Source organism: Psammomys obesus, unplaced genomic scaffold, assembly GCF_907164565.1.
Source record: "Psammomys obesus unplaced genomic scaffold, mPsaObe1.curated_primary_1811, whole genome shotgun sequence".
In the NCBI taxonomy this organism is placed as follows: Eukaryota; Metazoa; Chordata; class Mammalia; order Rodentia; family Muridae; genus Psammomys; species Psammomys obesus.
Window position 1 is genome coordinate 608,996 of NW_026590675.1, and position 15,756 is coordinate 624,751.

The window sequence follows — 15,756 nt, forward strand, 5'->3', positions numbered from 1 at the left end:
AAATATTTAGAAATTCTACATTTTGGTTGTTCAGAAGCTATTTCTAGTGTGAAAGCTAGTTGTCTGCAGTTTGTTCAGTCAATTGTTTATTTTTAAATTGAACTTATGGTGTTTTAGAACTTATGAAAAATTAATATGTATATAGAATTATGTAAGAAAACGTGAAGTAGCCCTTACTCACCTTCACTGCCGATCAGCTCTGGCTATTCTTACTTTTCTTTTTTACCTCCTCCAGTTACCATGATGTGAATCCTATCCTTTCATCTTCTAAGTGTTTTATTTTGCATTTACAGATGACTTCAGTTTTCCGTCTCAGTATTATCTCATCTCATAACACATGCACACACACACACACACACACACACACACACACTTCCTTTGCATCCTGGTCATACCATGAAAATGTGCTTTTTTTTTTTTAAAGCAAAAAATTGAATTGGAAAACAGTCTAGGTCCATGTAATAGTTAATTTTCTTTTTTTTTCTCATTGTTTTATCTTCATTATTTATAAGATTTTGTACTGTAGAATTTTTGTGGCTCTAGGGTTTACTCATTGCATTGATGTGATATTTAAACATGTTCCTTTATCCCATATATTTCCTGTAAATTGTAACTTGGATTATTAAAGACTTGACCATATTTATATTTACTTTGATTTGTTTTATGTTTTGCTAATACTACTTCTCAGTGACGATTTCCACACCTTTCTGGAAATACTTTATATCTAGTCATGACTTTGAGACCAAACTATAGGAATATCATAAATATTTACTATTAATCTTACTCATGTCCTAAGTATAAACTCTCTTGCAGCTTTACATGTCCACAGAAAGTAGCTCAAAAACTAACTGAACAACTTGTTGGATTTTCACATCAACACATAGCTCTGTGGACTGCAGTTAGTTCTTGAAATAATATAATACTCTATCCCTGGAAGCACAGTTCTATCTCCTAGATACCGTCTTTCACCACCATAAAATTGGTGTCCTAGAAGAATTTTTCTTATTTGTGGTCATGGTATGAATTTTGCCTTTATTCTTTGTGTCTGGCTACTTCCACTCTAATATGTTTTTGAGATTAATTGTGTAATTGTACCTATGGTGATTTTGACATAGTATTGTACTGTGTGACTATACCTACAGCACGCTGTCTCAGAACCTCCTGTGTGTATGTGCAGGGGCTGTTCTCACCTTTGGCTATTATGAATAACCCTCTTTGGAGAATTCTTGTACATGTCTTCAGAGTCATTTATCTCTGTTGGTTATGTAGTTAGTTAGTACTACTGCTAGGCCACCGTATACGTACTGTTTCATCTTTAGTGGATGCTTCAAATTTTCTAAAGTGGATTTACCAACTCTACAAACTGTATATGAGTGTTTTGTATTCTTATAACTATTTGGTGTTTTTGTTGTTGTTTGGTTTGGTTTTTAAATTTTCTTCATTTTATGTAGTAGCGTACCCACCACTTTGGTTTTACTTCACATTTCTTTGATAATTGATGAAGTTGAACATCGTTTCACAAGTTTTTGGGTCAGCTAAACATATTTTTTTATTGAATTATATTAATCTTACTGATTTTCAGGCATTTTTTACATACTCTAAATATAATCCCCTTAGAAATATAGACTGAACATCTCCTACTCTACATGTTATTTTTAATAAATAAGATTTGCATATTTTATCATGAAAGGCTATAAACTCTTAAGATTGTTGTACAATCAGTTTTAAATCATTGCCATCACATCAGACTACTCCATTATTCTTGCCCTTTCTCGGTGAACACTTCCATAGCAGCAGCAGTCACCCAATTCCTATCAGCATATTTGAGGTTTCCCTTGTCTATAATTGTACGTAAATGGTTTTCTATAGTATGTACTTGTTATATTCAGTTTCTTTGAGTTCATGTAATATTTTGATTGGTATCATGTCGCTTGTATCGGTATCCATTTTTTTCATTGCTGATTAGTATTACTACTAGATCATTATGCTATTAATATCCATCAACCTTGTTTTTATTTGGAACTATTATGAATGAAACTGGGCATTTTGTTGTTAGGTTCTATATACACAGTTGCTTGTGGAATATGAGCCAATTAAAGAGCCAATGGAAGTAACATTGGCTCTTTAAGTTTTTACTATTTTTTTTCAATGCTAAATTTGTATTTCTGGTTTGTTGGTTGGTTGGTTGGTTGGTTGGTTGGTTGGTTGGTTGGTTGGTTGAGACATTTCCCCGTTTATCCTTGGCTATCTGGACTCACTTTGTAGACCAGGCTGGCCTTGAACTCACAGAGATCCACTTGTCTGTGCCTCCGTGAATGCTGGGATTACAGACGTGAGCCATCATACCTGGCTCTAAATTTCTATTTCATATAATTTTTTTCTAGGAAGTCCAGATACTTATAAGCCTAGATTCGGGGGGGGGGGGATTTTCTTTCCTTCCTTCCTTCCTTCCTTCCTTCCTTCCTTCCTTCCTTCCTTCTTTCTTTCTTTTTTTTTTTCTTTTTTTTTTTTTTTTTCCAAGATGCAGTTTCTTTGTGTAGCCTTAGCTGTCCTGGAATCACTTTATAGACCAGGCTGGCCTCAAACTTAACAGAGACCTGCCTCTGCCTCCCTGAGTGCTGGGATTACAGGCCACTGCATCCAGTGATTTACTTCTTAAAATGATTTTTTATTAAAGAATGACAGTGACAAAGCTATTAGTTGATTTCTCTAGTATCTCAACTGACTTATTACAAACAACTGCTTATGGATACCAGTTAGTTTCTTTTCTCATTTGGAATTTCATCAGTGTACATTTTCCCTTTTTCTGCTTGCATTAATACATGGAATTTACTGCAGTTATTTGTAGTCGTATTAGGAGTTCTTTTTTTTTTTTTAAGAAGAAATATTTGATCAAATACATCATGATCCTTCTCAGATAAACATATGACTTGATTATTAATAGTTTAAATATTTGAGAAGGGACATAAACAATCCAAGAATAGGAGTAGTCTACAATGGTTTTAAAAAGACAATAGTAGAAAAAAATAATTATGCCAAATGTTACATAGTGTGATTAAGAATAGTGATATTAAGTAAAAACTGTACTGCTAAACTCACCCACCCCAGTGCCTGTGATGCAACTTTATAAATATTCCTTTGAAATTGAGAGCTTTGATCTTGTTGCCAAAATAATGTAAGATCCTAGAAATTTTCTAATTATAAATGACAGTATTTTAATTTCATTCTACTACCTCTTCTGTCCCTCCCATCTCAGCACAAGTGACTTGTTCTCTACAAGTTTCAGGATTGAATTAAAGTATACATCACATCATCTCTGGTTATTGTGGGTAAATCACAGCTGTTGTTCTGCCAGATAACTAGTTTCCCAAAGAGTACTCAAGTTACCCCTTTCTTTATTCTCTGCCTGACTAGATGATTCATCACCTATTCGAAAGCAGTCTAGTAGACATGGAACATTTTTTCTTCATTTAGGGCTTAAAAGTTTGTTTCTCTAAACCAGTTGTTCAGAGAAACTGTTGGTAGAAGAGGTAAGGAATTTGGAATTCAGTTTTACATCTCTTGCTGAGCTTTCATGTGGTTCCACACTGTGAGCAGTTTAATATTAATTACAGAATGTATATGCAGGCAGGACAAGTGTGATGGTAAAGATTGTGCTTTAACGGCATTTCTGACAGCTTTTAATTTTGGGTTGTCATACAAAGGGAGTTTTATGTTGTAGGTCTATTTTGCATTCTTAAAATTCAGAATCTCTACCTCTAGGTGGCAGCACCAGATACCTCTTTTCCTGTTTGAGGCCAGCTTTAATAAGTTCCAGTATAAGCAGTAAAACTTTCAAGTTAACTAAAACTTTGAAATATTCTATTAGAATTTGGTTAAATTACTCTGTGTGCTGAGTAAATTTGAGACGTGCTGTAGCCTGTGTTGTCAAGTTTTCCAAAAGGATTTGTGGTCCTTTCTTTTTTAAAAACATGGTGTAGTATGTCCGCTTAAAACTAGTAAACCCTCTTCACTATGTCTGTTACATGTTTAATTTTCCTTCCAAGAAAACCACTTGTTTAATGATGTTTTTGTGTTGAAGTAGCATGTACAACGACTATTGTATTCTTAATTGCAGTTTATTTTCCTTCTGTGTGTGTTTTTTTTTTAAATTATCAAGTACCATGGCTGATTTAATACAAGTATGAAACTTCTTCCCTGAAACAGTTCAGCTTATGAATAAGTAAGTCTGAAGTAATTAAGTAGCCCAGATGGCCTAGTTACTGTCATGGGAAGATAACAGTCATTTGTGGAAGTCAACATTTAGAATAGCTACTGCATAAAGCCTGATATTTTTAGTCACAATCAGACATTTGTTGGGTGTTCTCTGTAAGTAGTAAGTTATGGCCACTTTTGGTTAATTCAGTAGGCAGGCTACCAGCCAGTGTGCCATTGTGCTTCTCCATGTACTCAGGTGTACCCACTGAACCAAGGCTGATAGAGCAGAGTTAGGGAATAGCCCCTGGTCAGGGGTGTGTGTGTGTGTGTGTGTGTGTCTGTCTGTCTGTGTGTGTGTCTGTCTCTGTGTGTAGCTGTATATGTATGTATGTGTATATGCAGTCCAGCATGATTTTTCCTTTGTTTTAGACTTTGTAATCTTGCCTTTTAGAAAACTCCTGTTCCCTGTCCCTCCTTTAAAGTTAAAATTAGCATTGGAAATTGATTAATAATTCTACAGTCAGAAAAGTTTGGTGCTTTCTTGTAACTGCAGATTAATCAACACATTCTGTAAATATCCTCTTGTATTCACAACTAGAGATTAATGAATTAGTAGCATTTATCTGTTTTGTAGAGAACAACCAACCTCATTTATGAATGTGGTTTCTCACATTCAGGTCCACTGTTCTCTTTAACTTTAAATATGAGAGTATGTATTCTCTGTAGTTTGCTTTTTTTCCCCCCCCTGGGAGGTAGATAACTTGTAAACTAAAGATGATAGTCTTGGCTTGGGTGGAATGTTATATATCACCATAACTCATATCATTTATTATTTGCATTGCTCTGAAAAAATACTTGAATTTTTTATATGCTTTCATATTATGAAATACTTTAATTTTATGAAACATAGCTATTAACCTCATTGTAGCGTGAATATGTGTTTCTTGTGAATATAGTCTGTAGTAAGTGGTGTCCATTTGCTACTTTTTGTTGTATTCAAGCACAATTTTAGTAAGTGTTTAATATTCATTGAGCACCACTGGACTAGGCTTATCCTTATATTATCTCATTTGAAGTTCAAAACTGTATGGCCGCTGACACACTTCCATTTTGTAGGTGAGAAAACGGAGACTCCACACCACAGTCATCTATTCTTTGTTTACCACCTTGCTACTCTGAAATCGTTTGCTTCTAGAAATTTGTAATTACTATGTGTCACTTGATGGCTGACCAAAGAGAATATAGATGTTTGAATTTTAAATATAAATCCAAGATAGGATTTGAACAGGGGAAATTTAAATTGGTAAAAATGTTTCCTTTCTTTAAATAATTTGTGGAAACAAGATAGTATAAACTATGCCTTGATTTATTTATTGTGTTGTTTCAAATGAAATATAAAAGTTGAATTTGGCTTCAAGGCTGTTGCATGTGTGTTGACCTCTGGAATATGTAGATCCATCATTTTGTACGTTTTAAGTTTATGAATTTCACACACACACAAAAATGATGTCGTACTTTGTCTCAGCTGCTGCTACTGAATTATAACCACTGAATTAGATTGCAATATAACATGCTGTTAACTATTGAGCCAAGATGAAATCGACCACTGCATTGAAATCAAGGTTTGCAGTTATGTCTGCATTTGAAGAAGTTGTAATGGCAGTGAACCTATTTTCTTCTTTTTTTTTTTTTTAATGTGCTACAGCCTGAAAATTTCATGATTTCCTTTTTTTTTTTTTTTTTTTTTTTTTTTTTTTTTTTTTTTTTTTTTTTAGTTTTATTTCATGTGCATTAGTGTGAAGGTGGCAGATCTCTTGGAATTGGAGTTACAGACAGTTGTGTGTGTAGGTGCTGGGAGTTGAAACCAGGTCCTTTGGATGTGCAGACAGTTCTCTTAACCACTGAGCTATTTCTCCAGCCCCGAACCTATTTTCTTTAATGGGATTTTTGTTCTGTTTTGAGTTTTAATGTTTGTACTTGAAGAGTATGTCTTAATAATAGGGTATAATTATTTGAGTTTTTAGTGTAACAAGAAAAAATTCTATGAAATACATTTGATCCTGTATATCCAATGACATGTTTCTACATTGTGTTGTTAGAGTTACTTGTGTGAATCATAGTCTCTTAATATACATGTGTATATGAACTAGGACATCATTCTTTTGTGAGAATGTACTTTGGGGATATTTTATTTTGGTGAGTCCTCTTAAATTTGTTTTTCTTTTGCTTGATAGGACTTGACTCTACTCAATTTAGAGTTCATCAGTATCACAAAGATGAAGAGAATGATGCTCTCCTTGGTGGTCCAGCACAGCTGACTGATGAAGAGAAATACAAGGACTGTGAAAAATTCAAATGCCTTTGTCCTGCATGTGGAACTGAAAATATTTATGATAATGTCTTTGAAGGCTCGGTTAGTTCCTTTTGGTTTTATGTCTTTCATTTTGTTTGGAAACTAGTACAGAGTGCCCTTCCCTACATTTTTAGGTTACATAACTGTAACCTAGATGTTTCATTTGTGTCTTTAAAGAATTTTAGCTCCATGAGTTCTGCTTTTAGAACTTTATTTCTGCTAATTGAATGTGCTTTAATAATTGTTTTTCTCTTTCTAGAGTGCTTGACCTTAGTTTTAAAATGAAATCTTAATTCTAATTACCTCAAAATATTTTTATTGGAACTTTTTAATTAGTAACCTGTATTTCTCTATTACCAACCCCGCTTATTTTAAATCACGTTACCAAGAATTAGGCATTTGGGAAAGGCATGTTTGTCTTTACATGTCCCCCTTCCTTCCTTTTTTACAAAAATATTCTTTATTATCTTTTTTTGTGGTCTTTCCATACCAGACGTTTAAAAAAAATCACAGGGAGACAATCATGTCAAGGAGTACTGTCAAAAATATATCATTGACCTTGGATCAGAACTTGAAACTTGGCCAGTTTACTTTATTTCACTGCAGGGTTATAAGTTTGCTAGCCATTGGCAAATGAGTAGGCAGCAGAACTCTGAAACCTTGAAGCTGAAAGAAAATACATCCTTTATCTAAATTAAAAGTAATTATTTTAAGTTAATTTGGACAAACAGCAGATTTTTCTTTGCGTTTTTAAAATCAAAACAAAGCAGCCTTTGGAAGCAAGTGCAAGGAAGAGGCAGACACAGATCAGCAATACTTGCTAAATCCTTGAGTTTTGCTTCATTACAGCTGTAAATAAGATAGTTAATTGCATGGAGGCTTGACGACTTGCAGATGGGCTAACTGTGGAAGAGCCAATGTCAAGCTCTGAAATTTCTTCCACCTGGAATTGCTTAGCATGTTGGGTAGGGTTATGCACCAGATTGGAGCAGGAAACCAACCAAGATGTTTAAGTATCCAGAAGGAAAACAAATGTTCCAGAAACCCCAACAGTTTTCCTGTATCTTATGTTTGTTTTGTGTTTGTTTAAAACAAACCATGACACAATAAAATGTTTCTCCAACTGCTAATAGTTACTCTTCCAAAATTATTCTCCGCTTGCATTATCTTGTCCCAAATATATTTCAATTTTTTTAAAGCACAGAAATTTTAGATTTGCCAATCTAGTGATTGCTTTATTGGTTCTGTAGTACAATACTTTTAAATTACAGATTTTTCTGCCTAGAATTCAGTTGATGCAGTAACAGCAGGCTAATGTCGTAGAAGTGCTCTTGCTTTATCTTCAAGTTGGAATGAATGACTGCAAATTTAAATCTTTGATCAGTGTCTCTAAGAAGAATGTTTAATTTTGTTAACATGATTTCCCTAGTATTTTCAAAGGGGAAATGGCCTCATACATAAAGCTTGTCTTACATGGAATGTAAAGTAGTGAGTTCATGGTTTTCCCTTTGACTTTGTACTTGATTGTGATGATATTAAAAGAGTAGATGCCATGTATTTCTAAAGGAGCTCTTAAGCCATAAGCAGTGGATAAAATAGAGTTAAAACAGAGTTATTTTTGGTATTGTGCACCAAAAATGTTTTAAGCATAAAATACCTTTTGTGCTTAATAACCTTTTGTGTGTTTGTTTGTCCTGGCTTCTGTAGGGAATTGATGTGGAGCCCAGCTTGTATCGTTGCAGTAATGTTGATTGTAAGGCTTCACCACTGAGCTTCATGGTACAGCTGAGCAACAAATTGATCATGGACATTAGACGTTACATTAAAAAGTACTATGATGTAAGTATCTGTAATAAGACTACACACACTCAATTTACAGAGGTTTAATAATCATTTTATAGTTTTTGATGCAAGTTGAAAACACTTGGAGAAAACTCATAGTAGAATACTAGTAATCAGGTGTAACAGACTGGAACTTAAAATTTGTTTACATTTGCTTACTGATTTGTGTGGGGATGGAGTGGTGGTGCTGCCGGAGGATGTCTGTATGAAGGTTGCATGACAATTTGAGGGAGTTTGTCCTCTCTTTCTCTCAAGTTAGTTCCAGGGGATCAGACTCAGGTCATCAGGTCATCAGGCATAGTCGCAAGGCTTTTCACCAACTAAGCCATTTCACCTAGCCAAAGCATGAAATTTTAGTCTAGTAGCATATATGACAAACAATTTGTTCTCATAAATGTCATGTCTCTTTCATTTCTTAAGAGTATTTTAAAGATTGAAAGTTTGGTTTCAAGAAAAATGAAAGTGTATTCAGGAATTTTATTTTTATGTTATCATTGCCTAGCTATCTAAATTAAATGGTCACTCAGATCTTTGACTGGAACTTGGAAAAGTACCAATATTGCCTTTCTCCAGCAAATAGAGTCATGATGTCATGGGTAATGATTTTACTAGGATGATCACTACCCAGTACTTTGTGTTCACATGAAACCCTAAGCCAGTTACTTGATTAGTTTTTGAAGGAATTAAAAGGAATATTTTTAAAATTGAAGTGTAGTTTGAGATTTTTGAGTTTTTGTTTTCTTAACACATTTTAGATGAATGCATTTTTCTCTTTACAAATTAAAATTTAAAAAGACTGCATTTCTTTTCGTGTGTCATATCATTTGTTATCTAAACAAATTTTCTGTCACTTAAAAATTCACTATACCTTTTTTAAAAGCTGTGTTGAGCTACACAGAGAAACCATGTTTCTAAAAACAAAAGGCTGTGTTGACAAGGCGTTTTAAAATGTTCAGGGTAATAAATGATGATAATAATAATAATTTTTAAAATCTCAAAAAAATGTTCAGGTACTATTAGGTAATACCCATGACTTTAATATTCTATATTTTCTATTTACTTGTTAATTAAAACATAACAAAGCCTTTTCTTTGAAACATATGTGAAGTAATTTGAAACATTTTTCACACAGTAGTAAATATAACTGTATAAAAATGGATATTAGATCATTAAGATGAAAAGGAACAACAGAGTTCCAGTGTGATTTGACATGGGATAATTTGTATTTATGTTTTTTAAAAAAAGTAGGTTTGCCTGGATTTTTTTTAAAAAAAATAATTATTATGACTACATTTTTGGAAACTCTGCAGACTTTTAGTGAATAAAGCTGTGCTTCACTTTAATGAAGTGCTGGATGGAAACAAAGGTTATCTGTGGGGTCACATTCTACAGTACATGAAACATTTGGCTCATGAAATGTTAGACCTTTATTTAGCATGAAGAACCCAAATCAAAACTATTCAGCTTCTCATTTACAGGCCTCATTGAGCAAAGCATGATTCTTGACTCTTGGGAAGAATCCTGACTTTTCCATCTGTGTTTAGTCTATCAAAATCTTCACCGTGGAAATGTTAATGCTAAAAGCAATGAATCTAGTTCCTTCTGTACAAAGGACCTATCTGTTTTGACTAACTTAAGAATAGGGGAGAAAAACGATCCATATAATTAGAATGTGTCCAAACTCAAAGATGAATTTGTAATCTAATAGTGTGGGTAGGTGGGTGTGGTGGTGATGGTGGTGGTGGTGGTGGTGGTAGTAGTAATGGTGGTAATGATGGTAATGGCCATAGTTATAAAAGCATTGTTTAAGCTAAGTAATTTGCTTTTAGAGACCAGACATTTAAAATGAAGTTGTAAGAGTACTTTGTTTTATCTGCCAACTTTCTCTGTAACAATCAAGTGAAAGTTTTTCTGTACTTAACTGCCCACTTGATTGACTTTTCTAAGATATGTCTGGTCAGAATACCCAAATGTTACTCATGTTATTATGGATTGCTAGAACTGTTGGTCCTCAAAATTAGAAATTTCTCTACTTTCTGATCCTAATCATAAGTGACTGGATGGGAGAAAAGTAACTCCATCATTTCTTTTCATGGTCTCAAGCTGAGCTTGTATATAAGCAGTATCCCTTAAAATCAGTGAGAGACAGTTCTCTTTTCTGTTTCTCCAAACACAATATGAGTTTTGCCAGCAGAGGGGCATGATGGTGAGTTTCTTTGGTTAGCTGTGCCTCAAGTGACCCTATTCAGTGTGATGTCTGATGATTAATGACACTCTATGTTGAGACTGATGCAGCTAGCATATTAGAAAAGGTACTGAGATTACATGACTTTTCTCTGAAGCAGGTTACCAAAATGGCTTCTTCAGATTTTGTAATATTAAAGAGCACTCCCTGAACAGAAGCAGTTGTTTGTGGATCTTGGTTAAGAGTGTCATTATATTTATTTTAGTCTTAGAATTACAGCAAGGAAAATCAATGTACACTAAGAAAAAGATGTCATCCTTAGAAAGGAAGAAATTAGGAGAAGTTAGGTGGAATATGGCACTTGACCAAACAATATAAGCTGCCGAAGAATGTAGTTATAGATTTCTATGAAATTAGGTTGCCAAGGAAAGAAATTAGTCACAAAGTATGTGACTTCTAAATCACTTGCATTTTGGAAAAAAAATACATTACATGCTCTTCTGTCATGAATAAATAATTATGTTGGATGAGTAATTGTAATGTAACATTTTTACAAATGTATGTACCTCAAAATCAACCAATCTTCATCATATTTTAATATTTTATACTGATTCCTTTAGTAGGAGATCCTTTTTTCCAACTCTTTTTGTACAGTAAGGTAGCCTTAGAATTCTTGTTTCTACTAACATACAAGTTTTCACACGTGTAGGAATGTACAAGACACTGACGAAGCACATTTTTGAATAATGCACTAATTTACTTAGGAGAAAGATAACTGTATTTTACTTCAACGTTGGATGAAATGTGGAAAAATGACATAGCAAAAAAAAAATCCTGAATTGAAAATCAGTTTTGTGCTTTGAGCCTTGTTTGTTACTCCATTAATACTGAACTGGTATTTCTTTTTAATCATAAAAAGGCCAATTAATCTCTAAACTTTTAAGGATGGTTTTTGAAATTCACGTTTAGAATGAAAAATTGATACATTTTTCTCTCTGAAATTCTGTTTTCAAAAGCAAACACACACACGCACACACAAAGGGAGAGAAGCACTAGCTAATCTAAATTAGGAAATGAAGAGGGCTTTTTTTAAGCATGAAAATTTCATCATCTTGTCAGCTGGCAGAATGCCTGCTGTGTGGATTCACAAAGGCTAAGAATTACACTTTCATGAAATTTTCCTCACTAACTGCCCTGGTTAATTTGAAAGATAACCCACTGTTCTAATTCATTTCTCAATTGGGCGGTGCAGGTTTTATCTTTGATCTGACAAAGCATTTGTGTTAATCGTTTTGGCCCTCCACTAGACACTCTTGGGATTGTGCTTTTACAATAAATGTGTCTGTGATAGCTCTTTAGTCTATTATACTTACAATAGATCCATAGAACTTGTAATTAATTCTCCACTGCTTTGGAAATGGGAAGAATAGGTGTAGTTCTGTCAAGTACTGCTGGGAAGTTTGTTTAGCTAGTTCATTTTTGAAGTGTTCCCTTCAACTCTCCAAAAAGTGAAACTGAGACTGAGATGTTAACCTACCCTGATGACTTGCTGATGGGTGGGAAATTCAACCCTTATTAGTACCTGTGAGGAAGTGGTGGGTCATTTACGATCAGTTACTATGTACCTTAAACCCTCTTTCAATACTTACATGGAATCAAACTTTGTAAAGGGGAAGCCTCTCAGAAAGACAGAATGATAGTGAACTCAAATGTGTGCCCTATTCCTCATTAAGTAGTGTTTAAGGTGTTTGAATAGGACAAAGGGTTTCTTTGCCAGCCTTCCTGTCTTTCTGGGCATCTGCAAAAGAACATTCCTTGGAGGTCTTTGTTATTATTTTTGAATGTTGAGATATTGCTAACCCTAGATGGGACTGCCCCTCCATCTAAAAAATGAACAGATAAGTACTTGCTGCTAGTGTGATAGCCCTTGATTAGTTGCTAGAGCTAGGATTCGTGGTGTAATTCCTTAGAAATTAGCTCCAGGTTTTATAATCTAAGAACGTTCCTGAGTTATGCCTTTTGAGGACAGGGGTCATACCTTCCCTGTGTCTCATGTGTAATCTCTGCCACAACCTTTCATTAGTAATGGTTGTTCCTTGATGCTTGGTAACCAAAAAACCAACAAATAAATGTTATTATTTTTAATATTTTCTATATATTATTTTTTCATGCTGTTTCTACACTGAAAAGATTATGTATATAAGATTGATATCAAGTTAACACAACTCTACAGTTATTTTAAGATCCTGAAAGCATTGACAGTCTTTTGTTACTGTCTTTTGTATTTTATATTACTGATTACTGCAGATTTCAATAATACATATCTCTCCTCAAGCAAAGTATGTGTCAAAGAATCAGTGCCCATAAATTTGTTATGATGCAGAATAGCAGCCTGCCTAAGTGTAATACTTTTATTGTCTTGCTAAAGAAGTCCTATGCCTAACTAGATAATGTGGGGGTGATGGTGGGAGGAGCAGATACCTAGCTTGTTATCTTCTTTTTTTTAATTTCTCTGTTTTACTTCTTAGTGTATTGTGGCAGAAGTACATTATTATTTCTTTGGGGCCCATCTTTATGAGGCATTCAGAAATTATTTCCAGAGTATTAATATCAGCCATCAAGCATATTGACTTGCAATTGGCTTTTATCAAAAGTGTAATGATGCCAGAATGGAATATTGGTTAACCTATTTGTTCAGAAAACTGTGCACTCATATAGCATCATGAGCAAACACCATTTATAGTACCTAACAATGCTTAAACAAGAGTGACATTATGAGGAATCCACCAAGTGAAATTAACTAAATAAATCTGATAAATGTAAGATAAAACTGCGTCTTGCTTCAGACCCCGCCAAATGTATTACTTACTAACGAGACACTGTGGCCATTGCCTTCATTTATCCAGGTTCTGCGGAATGATATTGTGCAGCAGATCTGTTTGAGAGCCATGTAGTGCCATTCAGTAACTCTCTGCTGTTCTGCTGCAAATATTCAGTGTTCAATAACCCTCAAAATTTCTCATTTCTTACCTGTGGTGATGTAGGCTGATAGTTTTTAGGTCATAGGTTGCAATATGTAGTATCACAGATATATTAGTTTAAAATAGTTTAAACTTTAAGCGGTTGTGGAATTATTGTTGATTCCTTTATCTCTCTATTTATATGTAGAGGATTTAGCAAAAAAATGAGCTTTTGTTTGTAAAGGGTCTAACAGCATAATTATAAGTGGTAGTAACGGCATGCAACATAGAAGCAATACATATCCTTCTCAGCAATTCAGCTTCACAGGCAGCCCAATACTTGCTGCCCAGCGGTGCTTAAAGAGGGGTGATTTCTTTAGGAATCTATAAAACTCATCCTAAATCTTATTAAAATAAAAAGAACTTCCTGAGAACTATTGTTTCTTCTCGTCTTCTCGCTTCACACCATTTGATTGGGAAGCTAAGCATATATACCAGGCATGCCAGTATTCTAACACCAAGCCACATTGATGGAGAGGTAGTATGCTTTTATTTGTGAATGGCTGATTTTTTTCTTAGATTCGTATAAGTCAAGAAAGCTATTTAGTTGAGTATAACATTTTACTGCAAGTTCATGGGGTGTTCCCACAGTAAAACTAATAAACAGGGCTTTGATGACAGTTGGGGTAAAATCTCATTCTTAAAAAAAAATTTTAGTGAACAAATCTAAGTGAATTACAGGTCATCCCATTCTCTAAAACATGCCAGATAGGTATTCTATACAAGAAGTTAATGATGGGCTAATGTTTGCTATTGCAGTGGAGTTCTAGCAAGCAAGTTCTAGGTATAGCTTCCCACTTGACTTCTTATAAAATTGTCAATATTTGTTTGTGGTATCTTTAATTTTTATCTCATTGACTCATAACCTGATGGCATCAATTCTTTTTGGTAAACTCAAAACTAGAACAGGATTCTGTGGAACTAACAGATTTCATACCAAATTTGGAGGGGTTCAACCACAGAATACACATTACAAACTATGCCGGGTCTGACTATGACCAGCCAGCAGTGGGCTGCCTATGTGTGTCAAACTTGGACTTTGAGCAACACCTGATACAGTTTACCACTGTAGAGAAAATTAGGGGCTTTTGGAAATGCTGAGGAAATGCCATAGGAGATGTCAAATATATGAAAACAACTGGGTAAAACCAGAAAACTGATGTGCTGAAACAGTAGAATTTCTTTCTTCAATTTGGTTTCTCTAACCTTGTCTACTTAGGGAAAACTCAACTTAGGGTCTAACTCCAGTCATCTGTAGCTACTATCTTGTAGTCCAGTAAGAAATAGAACCAGAACATATTTCATTTAGCCTTTCAAAAGTGAGATTTTTCACACCATTGATCTCTTTGACTTCAAGGAGCAAAGCAGAACTACCAGTTCTCTGCTGTACATGTCAACAGAATGGGAAGTGAGCACTCTAAGCAACAGCTGACCTTCATATTTGGTTTATATGTACATTGTGACTCACAGGTGAAATCATATATGTGTGTGTGTGTGTGTGTGTGTGTGTGTGTAATTAATGGTGAAAGTTGATAATTTATTTTTTAATAGGTATGGGTTTGTTTGTTCTTAGCAAGGTATGGCTTACCATATACCCTCATCAACATCTGTAATATCAACATAACATTCTGTAAAGCGATACATAACTTGTAGTGCTGGTTTAAAACTTGTCTGATTTGATTTTCTGTGGCTTTTACTTTGTGCCATAATGTAATTTTCCAAGTGGGTAATTGTTTCTGAAAGGGCTGTCTCATTCAGGCAGTACAGGTGCTCCAAGTTCCTTGGTTGTTGGAGGAATGATTGGTGCTGCTGAAAACCTGGATGATTTGCTAACCAGCTCTCAGGATCTGGGACTAATAGGGCTACAGTCTAAAGTAAAATTGACACTGCTCAGGATTTATATCTATATCTATACTTAAGGATTTAGAGACCATGCAGCCTACTCAACCACAGCTTGTCGTTTAGTGATATAATGATGTTCCAGAGCCTTTAGAACAGTGGCTACCAAACTGTGGGTTGCTACCCCTTTGGAAATCTAATGACCCTTCACAGGTGTCACCTACGATCATCAGAAAACACGGAAATTTACATTACGATTCATAACAGCAGAATTACAGTTTTTGTTTGTTTGCTTGCTTGTTTGTTTTTGGTTTTTTGAG

General features: G+C 34.5%; 1 protein-coding gene across 1 annotated transcript in view; it reads left to right on the forward strand.

Annotated features, from left to right (window-relative positions):
* Pola1 (DNA polymerase alpha 1, catalytic subunit) overlaps window positions 1-15,756 on the forward strand; it is a 297,318-nt gene that overhangs the window by 146,162 nt on the left and 135,400 nt on the right. Inside the window, exons 33-34 of the mRNA XM_055608252.1 lie at window positions 6,432-6,610; window positions 8,258-8,389. Of these exons, the coding sequence (XP_055464227.1) occupies window positions 6,432-6,610; window positions 8,258-8,389 (311 nt within the window). The remainder of the gene's footprint in view (window positions 1-6,431; window positions 6,611-8,257; window positions 8,390-15,756) is intronic.